Source organism: Oryzias latipes, chromosome 17 (genome assembly GCF_053564925.1).
Source record: "Oryzias latipes strain Hd-rR chromosome 17, Olatipes_Hd-rR_3.1".
Lineage (NCBI taxonomy): Eukaryota > Metazoa > Chordata > Actinopteri > Beloniformes > Adrianichthyidae > Oryzias > Oryzias latipes.
In genome coordinates this window covers 1,903,315-1,927,880 of record NC_136253.1, presented here as the reverse complement: position 1 = coordinate 1,927,880, position 24,566 = coordinate 1,903,315, and the positions used below count along the sequence as shown (strand labels likewise).

General features: G+C 39.8%; 1 protein-coding gene across 35 annotated transcripts in view; it reads right to left on the bottom strand.

Moving 5' to 3' along the window:
• Positions 1–24,566, bottom strand: part of pard3ab (par-3 family cell polarity regulator alpha, b) — a 363,970-nt gene that overhangs the window by 263,032 nt on the left and 76,372 nt on the right. For 2 of the 35 annotated variants that reach the window (XM_078935597.1, XM_078935603.1), the window contains exon 1: positions 9,643–9,748. The exons of 28 other annotated variants lie outside the window; for them this stretch is intronic. In XM_078935597.1, coding sequence (XP_078791723.1) covers positions 9,643–9,675 — 33 coding nt within the window. In that variant the 5' untranslated portion in view covers positions 9,676–9,748. Of the gene's footprint in view, positions 1–9,642; positions 9,750–24,566 lie in introns of those variants that run through there. 5 more of the 35 variants (XM_078935608.1, XM_078935612.1, XM_078935601.1 and 2 more) reach the window with 4 other exon arrangements.

Below are 24,566 nucleotides of genomic sequence, written 5' to 3'. Positions count from 1 at the left end.
CTGCATAGTCCAATAGAAAAACAATTGTGGAGATGAAATTTTTACATTCATTTGATCCAATTTTCCTAACAAACACACAGCAAACTACACAGCTGCACTTGTGAAAAGTGAGCAGAAACATCAATCATTTAATCCTTGCAGAACGACAGCGTGTTGTTGAAATAACTCCTTTTAATCTTTAAAGAAATCGGATGCTTTGCGCAGTGTGCGGTGTCAGAGGCGAGGTAGACACAGCAACATGCAAACAGCCTCATTTGTGCAGCAAACAAAGGTTTGTGTGTGACAGCTCTGCAATAACACACACTGCTGTTGCATTAGGGATGGAGAATGGATGTGAGAGGATGCTGCATGGCTGACAGAAAGATGTTTGCAGAAAAAGTGGCAGCAGAAGACTGTCTCCCATCCCGTCTCCTTTACCCAGCATGCATACACACATGCAGAATTTACCGACATTCAGGCCTTTTCCTCTTCCTGCCCTCAGGCACTGACACTCAGCACCACTTTCTTAGTTCCCTCGTAGGTTTACTCAGAGAGAGAACAATTTCAAATAATGAGGATTTGGAGATTTGATAAGACAAGAAAATCAAAAAGGTTTTTGATTGTGATTCAGTTCCGAATCACATCTGCAAAACTAACAGCTAGAATAAGTACAGAAAGTGAGAAGAAGAAGTTTATACAGGTTAAAAAATCCAGCTTGCATTGGAAAAATCAAAAGTTTAAAAGAATAAATATCTACACTGAACAAAAACCTAAACACAACACTTTTGTTATTGCTCCCATTTTTTATGGTATGAACTCAAAGATCTGAAACATGTTTTTTAAACACATAATAACCAGTTCTCTGAAATATTGTTCACAAATCTGTCTACATCTGTGATAGTGAGCACTTCTTTGCTGAGAGAATACATCCCACCTCGCAGGTGTGCCATATCAAGATGCTGATTAAACAGCATGATTATTGCACAGGTGTGCCTTAGACTGGCCGCCCTGAAACGTGCCCTTTTGTTTTATTGGGGGGGGGGGGGTCTGAGGACTCACTTTCAAGTGTGAACACCATTTGCCTCATGCAGTGCAACACATCTCCTCTGAACAGGTGGTCGAGTTACCTCATGATGTCGGGGTGGGGTGGGGGTAATGCATCTCTGTATGAATGTATGCTTTTTTTAAGTGAGCTTAAGTGCTGCAGATGAGGTTTCAGAGGGATTCAAAATGTTTAAAGCTCGCACAAACTTTTACAAAAGTGGTCAGAAGCAGCTCATTTCTGCAAAGAGGTCAAAAAAATGTTGGTAGCAGGTAGACCCACCAGGCTTATGGGTGCGCTGGCTCCGGCGCTTGCTTTTTCTTCATTTGTGCACCAGTCAAGCTCAGCAGACGAGCTCCTGCAAGTGCATCAAAACCACATTTACACACATCTTTACATCTAGAGATGTGTTTAAATGCTGCTAGACTGCTGGGGCATTAGAGTTTCCTCATCAGGTTCCTTGAATTTAGATAGTAAATAATTTCCAGAAAACATTTTTTCCATTTTCTTAAACAAAAATGCCATGATGATTGAGATAAAAACGCCTGATTGGGCACCAGAGCCCGGGGAAGAGCTCTTTGCTGGTGGTGCTCTCGGGTGGCGCTGCCGAGAGGTAACGGTGAGTTCTGGAAAACGAAAAAATAAATAAATAAATAAAAACGAGGGGAAAAAAGTGATGAATGTTTAAAAAATGCGTATTCAGACTTTTTTTAAAATCTTAATCCTCACGGCATATTTTTTTAAGAAAAGTGGAAGAATGTCACGTTTTACTAGATAATACTCACAATCTAAGTTCAAAGCAGCTAACAGGAAAACTCCTGACACAGCATTCAAGCAGTATTTAAATGCATCATCTATGCACAAATCTGAAGAGGTGAAAGGAGTCTCACAACTCTTCATGCACTTGTAACTCTAATGTGTCCGTAAATGTGGTTTTGTCTGTGTGTATCAGGCAACTGGTATGTACTGTTTAAAGATGCATATGCGGAGGTGCAGTTTTGAATTCTTAGTTTATTTTGAGGTGGTGTAATTTCAAGTTGTGCATGTGTAATTTGTATTTGTACGTTTAATGGTCAAGCGTACACATGAATACGGAACTGCAAGAACACAGTAACACACAAAATGTCTTGTATGAGTTACAAATCAAGAATTACGCACACACTAATCCAGTGAGTCTATTTTATCTCAGAAAAGAGCACCTTGACTTTAGAACATTTCACCAGAAAGTACAAAAAGAGTCCAATGTGCATATTTCTGAATTTGAAGGCATGCCCAAGCACACCCTCTCATTCTTCTCGTCTGGGCCGAGCTGTAGCTCCTCATCCCAGAGTCTTATCTTAAATCCAAGAAAAAGCTGAAAAAGCAAGTTCCCATGACTTAGTTTGACGCTCAGCCAACTCTTTTCTCTGCAATCATTCTGACACAATTACTGAATTTTCATCACTCCCATAAAATGCTTTTCTTTGGTCAAACATAGATTTGCTCAAGATTGTCCTTGATGTCTTCCCAGAGACTGAAGTTCAGCCAATTCCCAGCTGCTAAATTCTCCCCAGGAACAGACCTGTGGGGGGCGCTAAAAGGCTTTATTTTAAAGGGCAGAGAGAAAACCAAGCGCCCAGTGGTTTCAGTTCAAAGGCAGCGTTTTTGTCTGCTTTAGTTTTAATATTAATTCAATCAAATGGAAAAGCCGGCCCACTCCTCTTTTGCAATTAATCTTGAGCCACAAAGTGTCTGATACTGTAATGTCCTCTTTCCCTTTTCTGTCCTGACATAAGTTTCTTTTTATTTATTTTTTTTTACTTGTCCTGTCCAAAAGCTGGGCAAACAGATGAGAGCTGAAATCTTCTGACAAACCAGAGGTATGTCTGAATAAACCCCTTCTGTAATTGAGGCCAAATTTTATTCATTTTAATCGTGTTTCAAAATCTTTTGTGTTGGGCTGGACGGAAAAGGGAAGAAGGGAAGAAGAGAGAGAGATGTTAGAGAGGGGGGGGGGGGGTAGGAGGGTGATCATTGGGGGGGACCATGAAGCAGCATAAAGCACCCAGGAGAGGAGGGGGTCCACAAGAGATGTTGTAAACATGGCCCGACCAGGCTCACCCACAGTTGGAAATTTGGCGAGGCCCAGCACTCAGGGGCAAGGACCAGAACCCACACCACAGGGAGTCGGACACCCCCCGGTTCAGGTCAGGTGTGATGTGATCCCCGGCTCTTGGTCTTTCTAGAAAGCTCAGGGATCCCTCCCCCTGCGTGGAGAGAGCACTGCCGATCCCAAAAGCCAGCAACCAGGGAACACGGCTGCCGTTGCCAAGGGTCCAGTTCCCCCTACCAGGGATGGGGTAGGGGACAGATGGTCAGAGGTCCCACCTTCCTTGTGAAATGCGTGTGTGTGTGTGTTTGTGAAGGTGTGTGTGTGTTTGTGAGGGTGTGTGTGCATGTGTGTGTGTTTATGTTGGAATGTATATTTTGAGGGGTTTGTGTACTAAGGGGGTGAAGTTAAAATTGGCGGGTAGGGAACTGAGGGGACATCTCCTGATTACTCACAGTGATGTCCCATCACCCTCCCCACCAAGGGGCCCTGAATGTCTGACATTAGTTTCAAACAGTGAGTTAACGTCCTGGTAGTAGTCAGTTTAAAGCGTCAGTAATTTTCTTCATACATGTCGTCCATCGGGAGAAAAATGCCACAAGAACATGCTAGAACATGCTATAAACAGTTTTCATCTTTCATTGATGTTCACTGCTCTCCACAGCAAACCCTCTTTAGCTTAGCAAGCTCAAAAATATTCAACTGAATATTCCTCTCAGCTGGATGAACTAGTCAATTTGATTCCATAAGTTACTTAAAGGAATTGCCACCAAGCTTGGAAATACTGAGATTTTTAGTCCCAGTTTCACTTTTATGTGTTGCATGTAAGAAAAGTAGAGTTTTTTCTCAGAGCTAAAGGAAATCATTTGAGAAGCTGTGCATGCATACTATAAAATATATAACTATCTGGAACACTTCAGGGTCTGTTTATGGAGTAAAATCCAAGTCCAAGTCAAAACCAGGCTGTGTCAGTGTGCCTTCCCATATGCCAATTATAACCTGTCCTACTTTCAGTCAGCGACACGCACGGCCACCCCCCCCACACACACACAGACACACCTTTCCTTCTTTGAGTGCATCACTGGCCTCATGTGTCTGCCCTCTCCCCTGCTGCCTGGTCAGAGATTGCAGAGGTTATTTCATAAAAGGCCCATCTCCAGGCCTACCTCAGACCCAATCATCCCCCCAGCAAATCTCATTTACAACACACCCCGGGGACACTGCAGCCATTTCTGCTGCTGACTCTGTGCTACAACAGCCTGCAGAGAACCTGACTTAAGGAGCAAAAACATCAGATACTGTCCTTCCTTTGCTCAAATTCTTATCAGAATGCTGGCTTAAAATGTACTCAACTGCTAAACATTTTCTAAATGTACCTCTTGGCTGTAAATACTGTGTTGGAACTTTTTCACCTGGACCAACAAAAATGCTCCTTTCTTTGCTGATGACTTGAATTATAGTCTGGCAAAGTAAAAATGAAAATGAAAGTTGTATAAAAAATTATGTATTAATAAAACAGTAAACACAGAGTCAGGGAAATTCACACAATCATTTTACATGAAAAATCTCACTAAATCTCAACAAAAAAAAATTCATGATTTTTGTAAAATTGCCATATTCCTGCATATTTAGAAACAAGAGTTGCTATCAATAATCAATTGGCGGAATGAGTGACTGAAATTGAGTTCCATGGAATAATTATGGCCCACAAAATAAGCTGGAAGCCACACAAAAAAGTAAGTCAGAGCCAAACTTGCTAAAAGCCTAGCAGTGTTGGGAAAGCCGCATCATAGCATGTTCACCAATACATTAATACTAATAGAAGTTTGGGAAAATACTTATAAAACAAATTTACAGTCTTTTTACATCTTGAATAGTTCATGGTGTGGATTATGGGACACATGCGAATGCAGTGTTTTTAGAGTGTTTATTGAAATTATGTAAACTAGTTCAACTTAAAACACTAATGGCTTTAACAACTTACTTCAGGTAAACATACAAGAAATGTTCAAGGACAGAGATGGAATTTATGATTTAAGAAATCAGCTGAACTTCATAAAGCAGTGCATTCACACTACAAAACAGAAAATGTGCTCATCAATTTGTGGTTTGGATTTATGAAACAGATTGGACAAAGTTTTAAAACAAAGCAAAAGTTTACATGTATTCATAGAAACATATAAGATGTCACCAATGGAACTTTACAAGTCAAGGAATGATCAATAAAGACAAAAAATGTCACTTCTGCATAGGTAACAACAATAGCAGTACGTCACGTTTCCCAGAATGCTTTGCTGCCAATCATTGGCCAATCACCGTGTCCCTGTGACCAAGGTCTAACAACAAGACCAATGATTGGCCGCAAAGCATTCTGGGAAACTTGACGTACTGCTATTGTTGTTATGCTACAAGCTAAAGGTAAGTGTTTAGGCGAAGCAGCCAGCTTAATATGATATTTTTCAGATTTTCATCGAGACAATAACAGATCGACCATTCTTGCTTTTATTTTTACCCCTATTGAATGCTCACAGAGACACGGAAGTAGCGGCAGGAAGCGGCTTTTGCAGCAAGATGACTGAGGGCGTACCCCAGATCATCATCATGTGAATGAACGTGAATACGATGGATGCTTTGTGCTTTTTGAAATAAATAAATCTGTTCTCTAAACATCCTCAGTGTCTTCAATGCAATGTAATGAGACACACACAGACAGAAATGTGAAGGTGTCTGCTGTAAATCTATGACGTAAATTAATAACAGGATCAATGATCGGCTAGTCAGTTAGCATGTAGCCTAATAGCCTTCGAATGTAAAGCGACTGACTGCTAAAGTTAATAAAAGACAAGTCCTGAATATTATTATTCCTATTCGACCCTAAACTACCATATCAGCTGTCTGTCAACCGACCAGCCAGTTGCCCAAATGCCGGCATACATCAAAGAGCTCTGCGGCGGCGCTAGTAGTAGCCTAGCAGGAGCTATCATATGACAAAGCAGCCTAGTTATCATAAATCTTTTGATATTTTTCTTATATTCATTGAGACAGCTATAAAGTGATCATTTTTGTTTTTCACGTTCCTTTTTTGAACGAATATGGGTCACAGAGACACGGAAGTCACCGCTGAAAGCGGCTTAGTTTTGCCGGCGTACAGAGAGCATATCCGCGTGTATGACTTATGACGTGAATAATTACTGCGTTCGAACGGATTAATTATTGCGTTCGAACAACATAATTATTGCGTTTGCACGAGTTAATCATTTCGAGGGAACGCAATAGTATCTTGTGGGAACGGAATAGTATTTCGTGCGAACGACCTAATAACCTGTGGGAACAAGATATTAATCTGTGAGAACAAGATATATTTTTATATCTTAATGTCAGGACACGGGCTCAGTAAAAACATGCTAAATGCTAAACAAAATGTTAAATTCCTAGCTAACACGCCTGTCAGACAGCTCAAAGACTGCTCAGTTCTTAGACAAATGTTTAAAACACAATGAAAAGTATTTCAAATTTAACAGCAAATCAAAAATTACCAAAGGGGTTCATTTTTAAACTTTTTAAAGTCTCACTCAATCTCAACAAAACAAATTTCATGATTTTTGTAAAATCGCTATATTCCTGCAGATTTAGAAATAAGAGTTGCTATTGAAAATCATAAAAATGCCTGTAAAAATGCTTATTTTCTATTTATTGGTAGATTTTTAATCAATATTAAAGCAAAAATACACAACTGATTATAATGTCTGCAAGAGAAACTGCAAACAGACATTTAAAGAAGGAAAACTGACATATTTGTGCGACTTCCCTAAATCCCAGTGACAGCCTGCCTCTCCTCTGCTGAACTCCACACTCACAGTCTTCTGCATAATTTAAGTCTGAAAGTTAAATAAAGCATCAGTTTCACGCTAAATCAAAAAAGCAGTGCAGCTAAGACCATGGAGCTGACTTTTTTCAATCGTTTCCTGTGATTTCTGCAGACAGAGCGGTTGAGGAGAAACGTGACTGTTGGTTGGAGAAATGCATGAGCATGCAGGTCACAGCTGCCAGAATTTCTTTTAGAAAGCCCACACGCCCCTCTTTGTGAGCGTCAACAAGATACAAGAACATTAACAACTAGTGAGAATGTATGAGAATTCCTCCAGTAAATGAGGAGACTTCTAGAATGGCGTATGGTAAATGGCGTATACTAATATAGCGCCTTTCTTCCTACAAGGACAAAGCGCTTTACAGTCACAGACCCATTCACCCAGTCACACACACATTCACACACTGGTGGCAGCTCCGCTAGAAGGATTTCTCTTTGGGTTTGAGGGGAAACAAACCCCATGACAAAGCATTTTATTGTGATTATGCGTTCAGCTCGTCTTTATTTTTTTTTTTAAAAGGAGAGTATTGAGCTTCATCTGGAAGGATTTTAAAACCACACCCTCATGGGGTTTTGGAAGACTGCAAACATTTACAGATGTTTTTTCCAATACGAATCTGTCTGCAAATGCTGCAAACCATCAGGTACAAACATGCAGGTTCCAAACCTTAAACACTCTTAAATATGAACCGGAGCAAAAACAAAAATATATGTCACACACCAGTTGATCTGAACAGCGTTGCGTCCACCTGGGTGATCTCAAACACGCTTATTGTGCATCTTGGCTGCACTTATTTGGTGTCACCAAGATAAATTTCCATCCGTTTTTGAGCCTCTCTCTGATCTCAGGTATCTGTATCGATTGTACTGATATCCAGTGAACATCGCCCGTTCTTTTACAGTTTACCTTCTTCTGTCAGTTTACCTTGTTGTTGCATCTTCAAAAGTGCAGATTAAAATGTGACACTGAATTTGAAACAGCACATTGTAATTTCGGCATCTGTTATTAAAGTATTTATTTGTAATACAGTGAAAATTAGTAGATTTGGTTAGAATGTTGATTTACGGTATGCGCCCCTAAATTTTCTGGTTGTGCCCCTAAAATTTTCAGTTGGGGGCCACTGTGCTCCTAGTGAAAAAAGTTAGTCTGGAGCCCTGTAAACACTGAAGCTAAATCTCCAGTGTTGAAGGGTTAGGCACACCTGTCAACTTTAGCCAAACATTGAATTGAACATTCCATTGAATTGCCTGCAAACCTCTGTGATTCCTGCATTTGATTTATGCATCAAGGTCTAGAGCAAAGAAAACTGTCAGCATGTTTCTTTTGAAAGACCAGAAATGACTCAACGCTTGATTTTCTTCAACATCCTCCTATCTTGGATCCCGTCATCCATCAGTCGATAACAGGAAGTCCTGCTGCTCGGGTCAGCCGCCGCTCGGACGACTTTGGGATTGTGTTTTGCTGTGATAAACAGTAAGAAGGTGGCCGGCCTGGCCACAGGTCAAGAATCTGTTTATTTTACACTCAAATGGAGTCCCTGAGATTTACAGCAGAGGAGGAAGCCACACACAGACACCTCCCCAACACCAGGCAGCGCCAACTTGGCACATACCCATTTAGCCATAATGGATTTAACAAGTGCTGAGCCCGGGGGGCTGCTAGCCTTTATCTCCTCACGTCTGGATGGCTTGATAGATAAATAGATATCAGCCAGTCCATCACATCCAGTTACTCTGAATGTGCAGACGGTCTAGAAGCAGAACCTGCTGCTCAGAATCCATCACATTCACATTCAGTCAACTACAGCAGTAGACATTTGGTGACCAAACCAAATCTCTTCTAAACATGTTTACTAAAACTCTGAGGGATTGTTAAGCCCAAGGCTCCAGACTGCGAGCAATTGGTCGCAAAATGCGACCAAAATTTGCCAGTAAATTTGCCTCCCCCACCCTCCGTATTTTTATACATTAAACGTGGAAGGGGCACGTCAATGATCAATGAAATAATCTATGAGACGCGAGCGCACACGCACGCAGGCAGACACACACACTCACGCACATGTTCATGAAACGCGAGCACACTCGCGTGATGCCCGTCTGTGAGGCGAATAGGGAAAGCCACTGTGAGTGGCTAAAATGCGTGGAGGGGGCGTATGGAGAGAAATTAGACTCAGTCAGATTTGTGCGTGCGTAATTCTTGATTTGTGCGTAAATTAGGATTTGTGTATGCATATTCTTGCTTTGTGCGTGCGTAAATTAGGTTTTGTGCATAAATTTGGATTTGTGCGTGATCTGTTACTCACATAATACGTTTTGTGTAAAAGTTAAAAAAATATAAAATTAAAAAAATACAAAATGCAATTTACGTGTGCACAAATTAAGATTACAACAGTTTGAAACTACTTACACACACACACACTCATCTTTAAAAAACACGCACGAATCCCTTGTTACGCACACACGAAGCCAAAGTTACGCACGGATCTACCGTGAGACTGTTTTCACGTCTCACAAATTCGACCGTAAATGCTGCGTTTAAATACCAGTGGAATGCTCGGTCATTAGAATTTTCCTATCAGCCTTCCCTTCTAAACGTATCCAGACAATGACTCAATCAATACACGAAGACAGTAGATGTTAGTGTGGAACATAGAGGCTACTTACTTCGGGGCGTTGACCACCGAGATGGGCCGCCATTCTTCCCGTGACTCTCTCAGTCTGACTGCCTTTGATTTTTCCGGAAGAAAAAAAACAGTGCCCCCTACTGGTCGTTCCTGTTACGCATTTTGTGTCAATTCGGTGTCTCGGAGAATAATATACTTTTAGTATATATATTAGCGTTTAAAAGTGAACGTCATATTCTCAGATAATAATTTTTATTTTCCTTTAAAGTTTTTTTAAGCCCTGCTACACCCACTGAAGGAATTATTAGTAATACAGTGGAAATTAGTAGATTTGGTTAGCATGTTGATTTACGGTATGCGCCCCTAAATTTTCTGGTGGTGCCCCTAAAATTTTCAGTTAGGGGCCACTGTGCTCCTAGTGAAAAAAGTTAGTCTGGAGCCCTGAAGCCAATTTACTTCAATCCTTTCATTAAATAGATTTGTTAGTGGTATTTTTAGGTTTATAGATTATTTGCCATGGAAGAATCTAAACATATACAAATATAACTGCATTTATGCTGTTAGAACATATTTGTAATCATTTAATGTCATTGTTGTGCTTTGTTTTAATCCCATTTCAAAATCTTTTATCTATTGCTAGATAAGGCATCGTTAGTCATATAATTTATTCTAAGGCATCAAATGAGAGCGCAGCTCTTTCTTTGTGTGGTGGTCACATGTGGTTCCTCCAACAGTTGTGTCAGTGGGAAGGCTTGTGTGTACTCAGTGCAGTTTGATTTAAAAATCATTAAAAATCAAAAGTCATCAGCAGCCAACACAACAACTACAGCTGGGCATCACCACTGTAACAGTAACTCATTTACCTTTTGGATCAGGTGAAGAGTAACCAATTACTTTTTTAAAGTAACGTTCCTCGCACTGGGAATTACAGCAAAATTCATCAAAGAACCAAACTTCATGAATGTTTTTTGTCACATAGGAGTATCTGTTCCAATCACTATCAGATAAAAATCAGAGTTGTAGAAATAACTGGAAACCCAAGAAAGCCATGACCTTCTATTCAGTAGAAGTGGACCTACAGAAGTGACCAGTGTTCGTCTCACGGAGCGCAGAGTGGATAGAAAACGCAACAGAGGGATGAATTAATCAATTGATTGTATTAAAACATAAAGAAAAGATAACAAAACAATTTGATGGGACAGTGGAGGATGGAGATCCAGAAATCCACTCAAGGATACTTTACAGGATCTTTTTGATGCTCCTTTTTCTTTGGTTTTCCTGTCAGGATTCCTTTTCCAAAGGTTTGTTACCAGAGTTCTTCTCAGTTGGAACTTGGCGGGTAGCTCACCATGCAGCATTCCGGGAGCTGAATGGTGCAGATCACATCAGTTCGGATAGGGGAGACAAAACACCTGACCGAAGAGTCGGCTAGTCAAGGTTCTGCCGATCCAGTGAGATATTCCACATCAACCAAAGTTTGGTTTGGTTTTTTTAAAGAAGAGCAGCCAGAGCCAGGAAAACACTGATCTGGGTTACATATGTCAACTTTGATCACCACTGTAAATCAAAAATGTATGGTTATTGCGATATCAGCCTGTGCAATATGCGTTTTGCAAAAGACAGCGTAAACTGCAATAAATCGTTACTTTAATGTTTACACAAATGCTAAAATAATGTCAAGGCAGCTTGAAGTGTTTAACAAACCAAACTGAGCCCTTTAACAAAAAGAATTTCCCCCTCGTGGGATTAAAACAGTCTTGTATTCTATTCAGATGAAGCCGTTTTATGTTAGATACACACACATCTATGTAGACAAGCGTCATTTGGAATATATAGTTTATGTTGACTTATTTGAATCCAACGGTTGCAGTGAAATGAAAATGATGCATTAGGCATTTTTTGTTTTGCCATTTAATCATGGAAGCCATGCAAACATATCAACATCACACATCACATTTGCCTCATATTGTGCAGCCCTATTGCAAAGTTTGACAAACTTCTTATTAAACCTAAATTTGTCATTAACTGACTCGTTCTCTGTAATAGACTATCAAAGGAAGAAGTGAGTCTCAGCATCCTATTTGCACCACACAAATCCTCACTTCCTGCTTACTTCTCACCAACTTAGAGGGGAAAAAAAAGATCCTTTAGCAGATAAAAGAGAGGAAATAAGGGATGAGCTTTAAAACTGTTAAAGCACCTTCTCATTTCTAAATCCTGCCCCTTTCTTCACACCAGCTGTGGCTGGTAAAAAGAGAAGGTAACTCACAAATCACTCACTTCCTGTTAAATGGACACCTGCGAACACCAAAAACCTTCAGCAAGCAGCCAAACAATTAATGCAGCCCCAGCAGACATGGAAGCTCCCAAGGGATGTGAAACAAGGCCTCAAAGCTTAGGAGTCAAACTTCCTCCAGTCAGGGGCCTCGAAAGACTGCAGGAGCGGGAGAAAGCTCCCAGGAGGGAAACCTAGAGACACACTGACCCCTAGTGGAAACCAAAGGAAGTAGCTGTGGTAGCTGTTCAACTCCCAAAACATTTGAGTTTTGTAAATACTGGACCAAGCAATAAGAATGTGTATATAAATGTCTAATCATTTATTCAAACATGAAATAATACATTTGCAGGTTTAAAAATAAATAACTTGGACTTTTTGCCACAATTTTAGACATGTTTATCAGGCATTTATTATAAATCAATCTTCAAAATTTGTCCTAAAACTATAATTAAGTGACTGGTTTCCAAATGACTGTTTTTACAGAAAGATTTTTTCATAACGTCAGAAATGCTGACTTGGTATGTTTCTGGTCTTTTCTGTAGACGGTAATGGATCTAGTCGTCTACAGGGGGATCCATCAGAAAGCTTGTAGCCTGTCAGTTGAAGTTTGTACATAACAATTACAAGCTTCTACCAACTGTCTGCTCCTGACTAGCCACGATTTGAATAAAGGAATAACCAAACTCAGTTTAAACCTACATCTTCTTTTCTATCTTCCCTCCATCGTTAGAAAAATGCTACAAGAACATGCTGATCTCACCACTCTTTGTGTCTTTATGTCTTTATGTACATCTATTCTTTAGAACAGATTCGTGTTTGGTATCTGAATGTAAAAGTGAGATATTACCTCCATTCTGCATCTGTATTCAGCTTTTATTTCTTTTTTCTTTGGCTGCTAGGATGAACCTAATCTCAATACTTGTTACTGTTTGTTACTGTAATGTTAAGTGCATGTAATTTAGCATTTTAAGGCGACAAAGTTAAAGAAAAAAGAAAAGACTGGGCCATAATGATGTGGTGGTAATCACTCTAATTTCACAGTGAGACGGCCCTGGTTCAAATCCCAGCAGGGTTCTCCTTGTGCATGTGTGGGTTTTCTCCAGGCACTCCAGTTCATAAGTTGTAACGATAAATGAATTTAGTGAATCAGTTCCAATCGGATCTTTCAAAATGAACCAAAATGGACTATGAATCATATCTTCTATGAACCACAAAATATGAATTAAATCGTTAAAATGATTCAATGCACCCCTAATTGAGAAGTGATTTCAAATTGTCCCTATGTGTCAACGTGAATGTGTGTTGTTGTCTGACCCTGTGACAGACCCTGCCTTCACCCAACAGTTGCTGGGATAGGCTCCAGCAACCCGTAATCCAAAACTGGTTAAGCAGGTTAAAAAATAAATAAATGGATGTTAAAATATTAACACATATATGGAGGTCTGACTAGAAAAACCTACACAAATCCACCACTAGAGGGAGCACTATGTCCTTTCTATGGAGCAGCCTTGCATTACAGACTGGCAGAACTAAAGGAATAATATAAACAAAGCTGAGAGCAGTGAGGCGTTCAGAAACTCGTTTTAACTGCAAAGAGCAAGTTCAAGCAGAAAAAGAAAAGAAAAGAACACAAAGCAGACAGACAGACAGACAGCGAGGTGAGGAAGAACTGAGAGAACCAGGACGATGAGGGGGAGCCTTAATCTTATTAACACAAACACACATCTGTTGTGAGGTGTGGTAATCCCAATGGTCCTGTTGGCTCCTCACACACCGTCTTTGTCCCCCCCGACACTCATTCTCCATAATTAAGATTAAACACCCAAACAAGTACCCCCCCCCCCCCCCCCACTGCAGCTCAGTTTGTTGTTGGAGGGCCCCAGATCCAACAATCCCTCTGCTTTAAGGAAACTTCATGCATGACAAACTGTGGCGTTTTCCTTTAAAGACACGCCCATATTTAGGTCTTTACCAGCTCAACGAGCAGATGCAAAGGCTTATGGGTAAACGGTCAAACGTCACTCCAGGTTCCCTGTTATTTAAGACTCATCTGGATTTATCTGCTCCACTGGGAGCCGTTGGTCCTGGATATAAAAGAACGTGATGCTCTGATGGTAAATGTGACTGAAATGATGCTGGCACTGGCGGGCAGAAAGAATGAGGCAAACAGCAAACATTCAAGCCGAGAAAAGCACTCTGCAGCCTGACAACTGAAACAAGCAAAGTTAAGGTTGATTGCTGAAGCAGTGAGCCTAAAATCAAACTTGAATCATCTTGGCGTTAAGATTTGGACATAAATGCTGTTTAGGTCAAATCAAAGCAAATAGCTGGATGGTCATGAATTGAGCTATTTGACTGTTCTGCCAGCTACTATGTAAGAACTGATATTGACTGTTTTTATCTTTCAACTACACTGGAAGGTGAGAAGACGGGCTCAGAATGACGCCTACTGAAAGTCATATAGTATAAAGCAGCAGAATACCGCCTAATACAACCAAACAGAGACATTCTGCTGATGTGTTGTAGTGCATTCACTGTTTTACTTGGCAAAGCTGGCCAGAGATGTGTTTACTTTGTCTACAAGCTGAGGAATATTTAAGGAAAGAAATAGCAGGGACTGAGAAAGATCCTTGATAGGTTTTAGAAACTTATTGCATGATTTGAAAGTGCATGAATGTAGATTAGCAGTGCAATGTTCCCTCATTTACTGCACGATCCACAAATAACCCGCAATCTGTGAAATCTTCAGTCAGATTGCAGATGTTTAAAGGCTGTAAAACGTCTCACTACAAACTTTATACACTTTTGTCAGACAGATGTGAACATTTTCACACTTATCTCTCTCTCTTGTTTAAACTCTCAAAGTTTAAACCTTTGTAGGAAAAAGGGGGACATTACATCATCACCAAACCAGGCTGATTTGAACTGCCAACATGCAATTGTATGAAAAAGATCAAAAAGTATGCATGCACCAGTACAACACACAGGCTCTTGAGCAATCATTTCTCAGACTTGTGTGGGTTACAATTAACTAAAATGAAATGCTAAAGTGGCTCAAGTGTGTGTGAGTTTTCCCAAAGAGGCTTGGGTGATCCTCAGTCTGACAGCATCCTTTAATCTCACCATTTTTTTATACTGACAACCTTGCATCTTCAATTTTGAACCATTTTATTGTCATTGTGACTACGAATTTTCAAAATGAAATGATTTTTTATTATTATTATAAGTTTTCCCCTACACAAAGCAACCCTCATTGACCAAGGTACAGCCAAGTTACGCAGCCACCACGTACATTTTGCACATATTGCACGGATGAAGGTGGAAAAAGTGAGAAATAAAACATGCAAAGAACACAAAAATGAACATAAAGCCAAAACTAGCCTAAAATGTGTGCATTAATTACATAACTTTAACATAATATGTGCACCGAATACGGCAAATATAAGTTATACATTAGTGGACATACATGAAACACTCATGGAAAGCCAAAAATTTGCGTTTGCATCTCGCATAATTCACACACTAGCGCAAGATTTATGGAACATTTGGTAATAAACTATGTAAAATATGTGTAAACTGCACAATTCTCAACCAAGTAAAAATTGGAAACGTCTCAAAACCGAATTCACGTAAAGATCAGTTGGCCAAAATCCTCGATGCACATCTGCGGATGACAAACGCAAGAAACACTTGGGAATTAGGCATGTCAGACATGCATCACAAAAGCCTGAAATGTCACTCATGGAAAATGCACCAATGTACTGTGGCTGTGTGTTACGGCCTTTAGAGTGAAAACTGATTTCAGCTGATGAATTTCATTTCTCATGTTTATGCCCATCCTTTGAATTAATCTTCTTCCAGGACAGCAATGCAGTCAGAACAGAAAAGTCCAACAGCGAGATTCGTGCAAAGCTTCCTGAAGGTCCACATTCATCAGAGGGAGAGTGCAGAACAAGAAGTGTGTTCCACCACACAAACACACTCCAACACCTCCACCAGCTTTTCAAAGGAATTTTCCGTCTTTCTTTCATACATTTCTTCTCATTTAAACATGGAAGCAGTAAAAATATCTCATTTAAGCCAACAATTCATATATGAAATTACTTAAGAAGACAGAAAAAGTAGCAGGATAAATACTGACAACAATGATGGGCTCAAACCACACAGAATATAAAAAAATAACAGGAAGTCTAAAAACACAATATAATTTGTCCTATTATTGTGTATTTTCATGACTCAAACACTCAGTCTACAGTAGGAAGTCCTGCGTTGTTGGTTCATCGCAGGATACAATAAAAAACAACGTTTGGAGCAACTTTTCAAATTAAAATCTTCATTTTTATATAGTTTTGTACAATTATGTAGAAGCTGTGTTGTTTTCATCCGCCTCCTCACAATCCCCCACCATCACCCCACACACACACACCATGTAAACACTGATTATCTGGGGTCTTTCTATCTCTGCCCCCCTTTGTGGAGGTTTCTGTGTCACCAGGCTGAGTCAAGTATAAAGTTGTCATCTTGTTCTCATTAGAAAGCTGGAGAGAAAGGGGAGGGCGAAGGGGGGTTCGCCTGGAATAAATGAGGTCATTACCAGCCCTTGCTCAGGAAGAAAGCTGGAGGAGGGGTCGGCCCGTCAAACAGAGATGTCTCTTCAAGTGAGTGGAGGGGAAGGAAAAGAGGAAATCTCTCCTTTAGTTTACATGTGAGGCTTTATGCCCCACTCTGAGGAAAATCCTGTGTTTGGTGTTTTGAACACGTTCTTGTGGCATTTTTCTGATGATGAATGACATATATAAAGAAAGTTAAGATTAAAAATGCATTTCTGAGTATTTCTTTATTCAAATTGCTGTGAATCAGAAGCAGACAAAAATGCAGAAACTCTGTCTTAGAAAACAACACAGCTTCTTTGATTTTGGCTAAGAAACGGCATCATAACAATTAAAAGAACACTGGGAACAATTTTCCTATGGATCAAAAGATGATCAAAGTGGGTCTTTAACAAACTTTTCAGCAAAATGTACCACCAACATGCTGGACCTTATTTTTCAGGACGTCAAAGTAGCATTATAGAAATTAAAACAAAATTGGTTTGGCGAAAACCAAAATGACTGTTTATTAAGAGATGTCTCACAAAGAGCCAACACATGAACATTTACATTGCCTGACCCATTAAGCTATTTTAAATGTTCTGTTGGCCTCAACACGTGCTTGAGCTGACCTCGTATCCATCCCAACCATGCAGTTGTTGGAGGAGCTCCATACAGGCAGTGCTCCAGACCAAAACCCCAGTTGGCAGCAGCACTATCTATGGTATTCATCTCATATTCAGCATGGCTGCAACATGAGCTTACGGTTACATTTCCATACTCAGTTTGCTTCCTTTTCCCAGAATAAATCAAGTCTTTCAGATACATGTGGCATAAAACTGTTTCAAACAAAAGGGAGTTTGTTTAAGCTCATTCGCAGCCGCTTTTTTCCCTCCATCTTACCTTTTTAAAACGATATGAGGAAAACTTGCCATATGCGATATTAGTGATCAATATTGCGAGGACGATATAACTTGCGATACATTAACGAATAGCATTTCACTGCAACAGTTTAATTTAAATAAGAGTCAACATTAGGGGTGTGACGATAACCGCATCACCGTGGTGATGACTCCTCACCGCACGGTCCTCTTTTTTTCTGAAAGTTCTGCACTTGGTGCGTGATTTGAACTATAATAAACACATTCATCTTTGCTAATAATTTACTTTTTCTGCGAGTCCTGTGTTCAAACTTCAAGGGCTTCTGGGGGGAAAAGTGTCCCTCCTGTGCAAGGGAGGGACACTCCATTAGACATATTATGGGGGACTTTTTTTGTGTGTGTGTCTGATAAACTGCTTGCCATTTTTCAGTACTTGTAATGTTTACAGATAATGTTAAATTAAATACACACAAACAAACAGACAATAGCGTAATCAAAACACTCTGAGTTAGTTATATTTTAATTGTAAGTATGCCTACCGGTAGCTTCATATGGTATAGGCCAGTGTTTTTCAACCAGTGTGCCGCGGCACACTAGTGTGCCGTGGGAGATGGTCAAGTGTGCCGTGGGAAATTGCCCTCATTAACTGATCTAAAAACATTTCCCATCTCCAGGATTTCAGCTCTGTGTTCATCCAAACAGGCCCTGATAAAACACTGAGGAGTTAGGAATATAAAAGATCAAAAAATACTTTTTCTTTGCGTTTACTTTATTTTATTAAAGACATTTTGATAAGAATGACTGTACAGTACCGCGATTCAGCTGCAGCTCCGGCTGTATTTAGGAAAAGTCCCGCCCCTTTACCTGTCTCCACCAATCATTCTTGAAGGCTTAATCACATGTCATCAGTCTGACCAATCAGAAGTGCTTAAAGTCTTCACTTCCTTGTCTCGATTTAGCTCGTAAAGTCGCTCAGTTCTAACAAAAATACCAGCTAAAACTCCTCTTTTGCGCTGTAGCTTTCCACAGAATCCGGTATCAGACCGTGGAACAAGTGAACAAAACCATGAAGCTCCGAAAAGCGATCTCCGCCGGCCGTTTTTATGCACTACATCTCCCATGATGCATTGGGTTGTGAGAGTGACAGCGTAAAAGGAGTTCTGTTGTTAAACGTCTTGAAAACAAGTGTTGAACCTTTCCTGTGCTGACTTTTCTCTTCCTGACCGTGGTCGGAAAGATGCAGGGGAGGACCCTCCAGAGCGGGCCAACAAAAAATCATTCACCGTTTTTCTGGGGGAAAACTTCCTTTATTACCGTTCTTTCCTGTAACATCAAACATGAACGCACACCCCCAACCCTCTTGCGCTGTACATGCTTTTCGCCCCCTTTTGCTGCAGAAAAGCTAAACAAACATGTTAAAAAATCTACAAACAAAAAGAATGCTAAGCATAAATCGTCATGTCAGGCTGACAAAGTGAGCAGCACACCCCTCCCTTTCTAAAGCTGCCATTTTCAAAGCTCCTTACTCAGCTTCTGCACTTCAGAGGGCCTCATGGGACTGCTTCTCCACATCCTCGCACAAGCACTTCAAGAAAATCTATATGAGCCACATATGCAGCAGAAGATCCTAATTTGTGATCGATGCGTGTAAAAGCTCTGTTTTACACGTGTCTGCCAAGCTTTTTATGATCACAATTGCAACACTTTGCTCCATTCAGGGAATCTTAAAGAATGACCAGTATATAGACTTCTCCAAACAAGCATCCATTCAGCTTGAAACACAGACTGAGTAGAGGACTGAAGCTGTCGTTTTCAGAAACTCCTCAGGGTTGATTTAACCTCATGGCCCCTCCTGTCTGTCTGCTTTCCTACACTGGGGTCCAGGTCTATATTGAGCTCAGAACTAAATTCTTCCCAGTTCAGAAGAAGAGTCAAACAGTTTTAAACAGAATCCTATATACAGGATATCCCAAGGCCTTTTTATTTAATGTGGGAAACAAAGGCATTGTGATGCTGACACAAAACACATTCAGTATTATTAAACCGTTGGTGGTAAACAACAGAAAATTTAGCAGCCAACGCACTGGGTCCATTACACACCCTGGCACCATGCAGGCCCGGGCCAGACGTGTCGAGGGAAGCACAGCTGTGCGACACACCCAGACAGCGGACACAAATGCTGTTGGCACAGCTCAGATGCCGTCAGTCAGGGTTGTGACATTGCTGCAGGAGAAGCCCACCCTGAAACCAGACACCTCGGACACATGTTGTGAAGGGGAGCCATGAGTTTAAAGGAGAAAAAAAAGGTGTTGTCATATATATTTAGCCTTTTAAAAAAGGTTTGTAACTTCTACATTTGTTCCTCAAACAAATATTTATAAAAGTTATTATTTCAAGGCTCTTTCCATTTTGAAACATGGACCTTTTTTTTTTTTAGGGAGGGGGGGTATCATTGTCCTCCTCCTTTTACGGCTGGGGTCAAGAGCTTTTGGCCACACACTCCTTTAGGATTTCCTGGTAATACCTGGAAATGATTGCTACAGTCACTTTAACCTCCTCTAGTCCTCAGACTATCACACTGCCTCCATCATGTTTGACTGTTGCTATTCTGCTCTTTGTAGTTTGACTCCAGATGTAATGTGACAACACCTTTCTACAGCTCGGTTTTATGTCTTACTAGATAGTTTTACAAATGACCTCACAAAAGTCCAAATGTTTGGGGGGGGTTTCTTGATTTTATCTATTTATTCATTTTTTTATTTTTTGTCTACTCGTTCCCCCTTTAACAGGAGATTCAAAATAAGTTGGGGTTTTTCTGTTTTCAAATAGACAAAATCTCAGACAAGCAAAACAAACCATTCGGGTACTCATTACAAAACACTATGAAAAAAGAAAAGCATATAAATAGTTGCCAGTTACATTCAATTCAATATGTATTTGCAGGCCGTCCAAATAGGGCATAAAGAAAAGAAAAGGAGCAAAAAGCACATTTTCCTTTTGGACACATTGGACAGAAGGCAAACACTTCATTTCCCCATCTTTCCTCTTTTTTTGTGTGTGTGTTTTAGAAAGAAAAAAAATGCAGTCTCAATACAGAGCTAAATAATTTGAACCTTCTGAAAGTGATTAAGAAATGGTGTCCAGAGTTTATTGTGAACATTGACTGAGGCGGTCCTGACATGGTGAATCTTTTCCATTTGGATGACAGATAGCGTATCAGTGAGCCACACTGTAAAGTAGTAAGAAGCCGTAGACTTCCACTCTCGCAAAACTTGTCTTTTCACAGTCATCAACCCAAGTTCTAGTGGCAGCTTCAGTACAGTCGGTAGTTCTGGTACGTAGACAACCAAAATTGACAAGCTCTGGATTGGGTGGAATAAAGCAACCATAGGCTTTGGAATAACAGTTGAAAATTCTCAAAGATACGTTTTTTATTGGACTTTCTTGGTTTAGCATTTTCAGAATTTAAACATTTCGGACCAACTTTTAAGACATATTGTTTTGGCATTTGGAATTTCTGACTGAGATTCAACAACAAGCTGAAAACATTTCACATAATTCTTTATACTTATCATATTAAATCATGGCATCAATCAGCCACATAAACATGGACATTTCCTTCAAAGATACGTCAATCTCTATTCACAAAATATAGAACATCTGTGTTTTTAAATTGCCAATCAATACTGTTTCTAATATTTTTTATTTTTCAGCTCCAGTGAGATCTCTGATTTGAAAATGCTGAAAAAATGTCATAAGGAGAACTATGCCAAGATTTCTTAGCTGTTACACCTTAATATAGGTGATCATGTGCAGGAAAATAAAATGTACAAAAATGTCTTAGTTGGTTTTGTCTAAAAGAAACACAGTAGGGTGACAGTAGAGTTAGTAGACACTTCTGGACATCTGTTCTAACCACATTTATTTCTACCAGTCATAAGACCTGAAGCAGTAACCCCACACTTAGGGTTTATGTCAGTAACTTATAAATCACCATTGCTCCACTAAAAACCCCTAAGAAAACGACAGAAATGTTCATTTTCCAACAAGACCCCCAAAGTAAACCATAGTTGGGAAGCAATGAGTGAAGTGGACTATAAGACAAAAAAAACATCCAAAAATATACCTTTAGACCAAAGAGTAAGTGTGCACGCGCACACGCACACACACACACACACACACACACACACACCATTTTACATGGGTCCAAGTTACACATAGGGAAACCCCACATCAAAAGCTTTAAAATGTGTAAAAACCAAAAAAGACAAATGTGACTGCAAAGAAAAAGTATAAACGTCATGATGAGCAGTAGCCATAAAAGCAGACGGCAGCCTGATCTCTGGACTCAAGATCTGGGGAATCAGCAGGTTTATTTCCTTACAGTCTTGGAGCTGAGGTGAAACCATTTCATGACCATCAGCAAAGTTTTTGGTTTACATAATGCACGTTAATTATAAAGGTCATTTCTTAAGGTAAAAAAAATAAAAAATCCACCCTTGTCCCCATCAGCACGTAATTACTGTAGCAGCAATAATACGGTTTGAAAAACACCCTCTAGAAACCTAGGAAACCAACAAGTGCAAATTTTGAAGCCAAGACACTTGAGGAGTTTGAACTGTAATTGCAGTATACAACATAAGACATTGGTATGAAGAGGAGACAGTGATGCTACACACCAAGCCCAAACACAGAGCAGCTTTGGAGGAGGAAGAAACGACTGTAAATGTTTAGGGTGTCAGTTAACACAATTCAAGCCCGCCAGCCAATCATAAACAAGTATGTTCCATGACCTCAAGATGATGAAAGTCACCTGAGCTGTTGCAGAGACAGCTGCCAGAACCAGGATTCCTTTTGAGCGAGTCTAATAAAGGTTACGGATGTTTGTTTACTTCTGACGGGCTGTTACTGATGTGAGAGGAATGAAAAGCAAGAACAGCACAGGAAGCTTCTGGAAGGAACATCTGGCTCAATAAACGAGAAGGCTAAAAGCTAATTCTACTTTACCAGACGAAGCCCCAAAAATGGCCAGGATGTGTTTATATTCCAAAAATGATACGCACCCCATGTGCTTCATTTCAGTGTGAGCTAATAAATGTCCTTGTGTGATGGGCCAGGCATTCCTTCCAGTCTTTAAAAAGCTCCTGTGGTAAAGCAGAGATGAGTCACAGCAGCCTGGAGACCACCACTCATGTTAAAAAGAGTTGCTTACCACCTCATGCATTGTTAATGTCTTTATTTAGCCTTTATTTCGAACACAGCGATATGTACAAGGATCAGAGGCAAAGACTCTTTTTCGATGTGAAACTTTAGAACGATTAAGACAAGAAAAGATTGTTGTTTGATAAAAGACAATGGACCCCTTTTAGAGAGTTGGGAAAGTTTTCCATGAACAGACCAAATGGTCAATGTAATGTATCCCTGCTATCAAAAGCACTAAACAAGATGTCAGTTTCTTGAGTGAAGTTCATCTTTTGGAGTCTCACTCAAACATTTTCAGACTACAGCACTTGGCCTCATTACTGCAGTACTTTTGGGGGGATGTAACTGAGGTCATAGCTTTGGAGAACACTGCTCACCGCACATTGAGCAATTATACAAGATCTGTGCCAGAGTACACAGAAACATATTCTAGACAAAGCCTGAAAGATGCTTTCTGCAGTGTTTGAAATGGAGCAAAAACACCAACTAAAAACACCTGGAAAATAATAAACAAGACCATAACTTGATGATGTACTAATGCTTCATAATACTTTAGTCTTCAAAATCTATTTGGTGTGGAGGATTTATTCAGGGAAACCACTTTTTCTGTTTTTTGAAGAACAACTTGAAAGATGCAGACTTTCTTTGAATGCATCTCGTCAAGTGGAAAACTGTGCACATCTGAAAATATGTAAAGAGTGATGGGGATCTGGATGAAGACTGAATAAAAGGGAGATGAATGGAAACTCCTAGTTAAAAGGGAAAATGTTTTACATCATAAAAGAAATGTCAGTTTAAAACAAAAGGGCGTGGGAATCTAAGAGCTAAGCCATGAAATGACATTATTGTTGGACTCTGATTAGCTCATTCCTAAAACATCACATAACACTCACCTTTTTTCTCTTTAGATACTCACATGTGATGCAAAAAACTATAGTGTGTCGTTTGTTTTCTATGAATACATATTTTTTCCAAGTAAGCCGGCACAATAAATCGAACATTTATTGATATTGCAATATCAGTTTATGCAACACTTGGATTGCAAAAGATGGCATAAATCACTATTAAAGATGACCTTACATTTTTTTCACACATGCAAAGACAGAGAAACCACTAAGTTTAAAAAAAAAAAAGCTTAGGTGCACACAACCTCTAGTGCTCAATTGTTGTCCATATTAGTTTTGGTATTAGAATGATAAACCATTGCTCTTTGTTCCTACCTGTCTCCTATTGAGCTGCATAATAATTTATGTTGACATTTGTTTTTAAAAACCTGTTGCATTGAAATGGAATCGATGTAGTAGTTGTTGCTATTTGTCCAAGTATCACAAGTCATATCGTCATGGCAATATTTTTCACTAATATCACAAAATGAAAGCTTTCCTCCTATTGTGCAGCCCCAGTTCAAAGTTCACTTTACAGCTATTTAGTCACACTATTTTATTCAATCTAACACTTTTTATGGTTACGTTGGTTTCTTTTTTGGAAAAGTTCTGACATGCAGCCTTCAGATACGCTTGACAGAAGCTTTCCAAACTAATAACTGAGTGATGTTTGAATGTTCCAGTCAACAAAGAATAAAACAAACATTTCCTCTGAATAGCTGAATGTTCTTTTCTCAGTAGTAATATTTAACCCTCATCCTGACACATACACAGATGAAATCATCCATAACACTGACAAAGTGTCATGTGATAGTTAGACACACATAAAAGAAGATTCATTTGCAGATGTTAACATGGTCTGACTTTTGAATCAGTTAATTGTTTCATTTTTCTGTGACTTCCTCAACTCAAACCTGTCTCTGTTGTTATGAGCTGCCTTGCATGCTGGGTGATTGTGAAATCATTTTAACAATCATTCGGGTTTGAATGCGTGAAATTCAGCGTGGCGTTAGAAGTGATGCGCAGTGGCGTGGATGTTCTGCTTTTAGGAAGCAAAGTAAACTTTCATTTGAAAAGCTGAATGGCAGAAAAATTCACAGTACAGAGCAGAAGCTGCACCACTTTGGGGA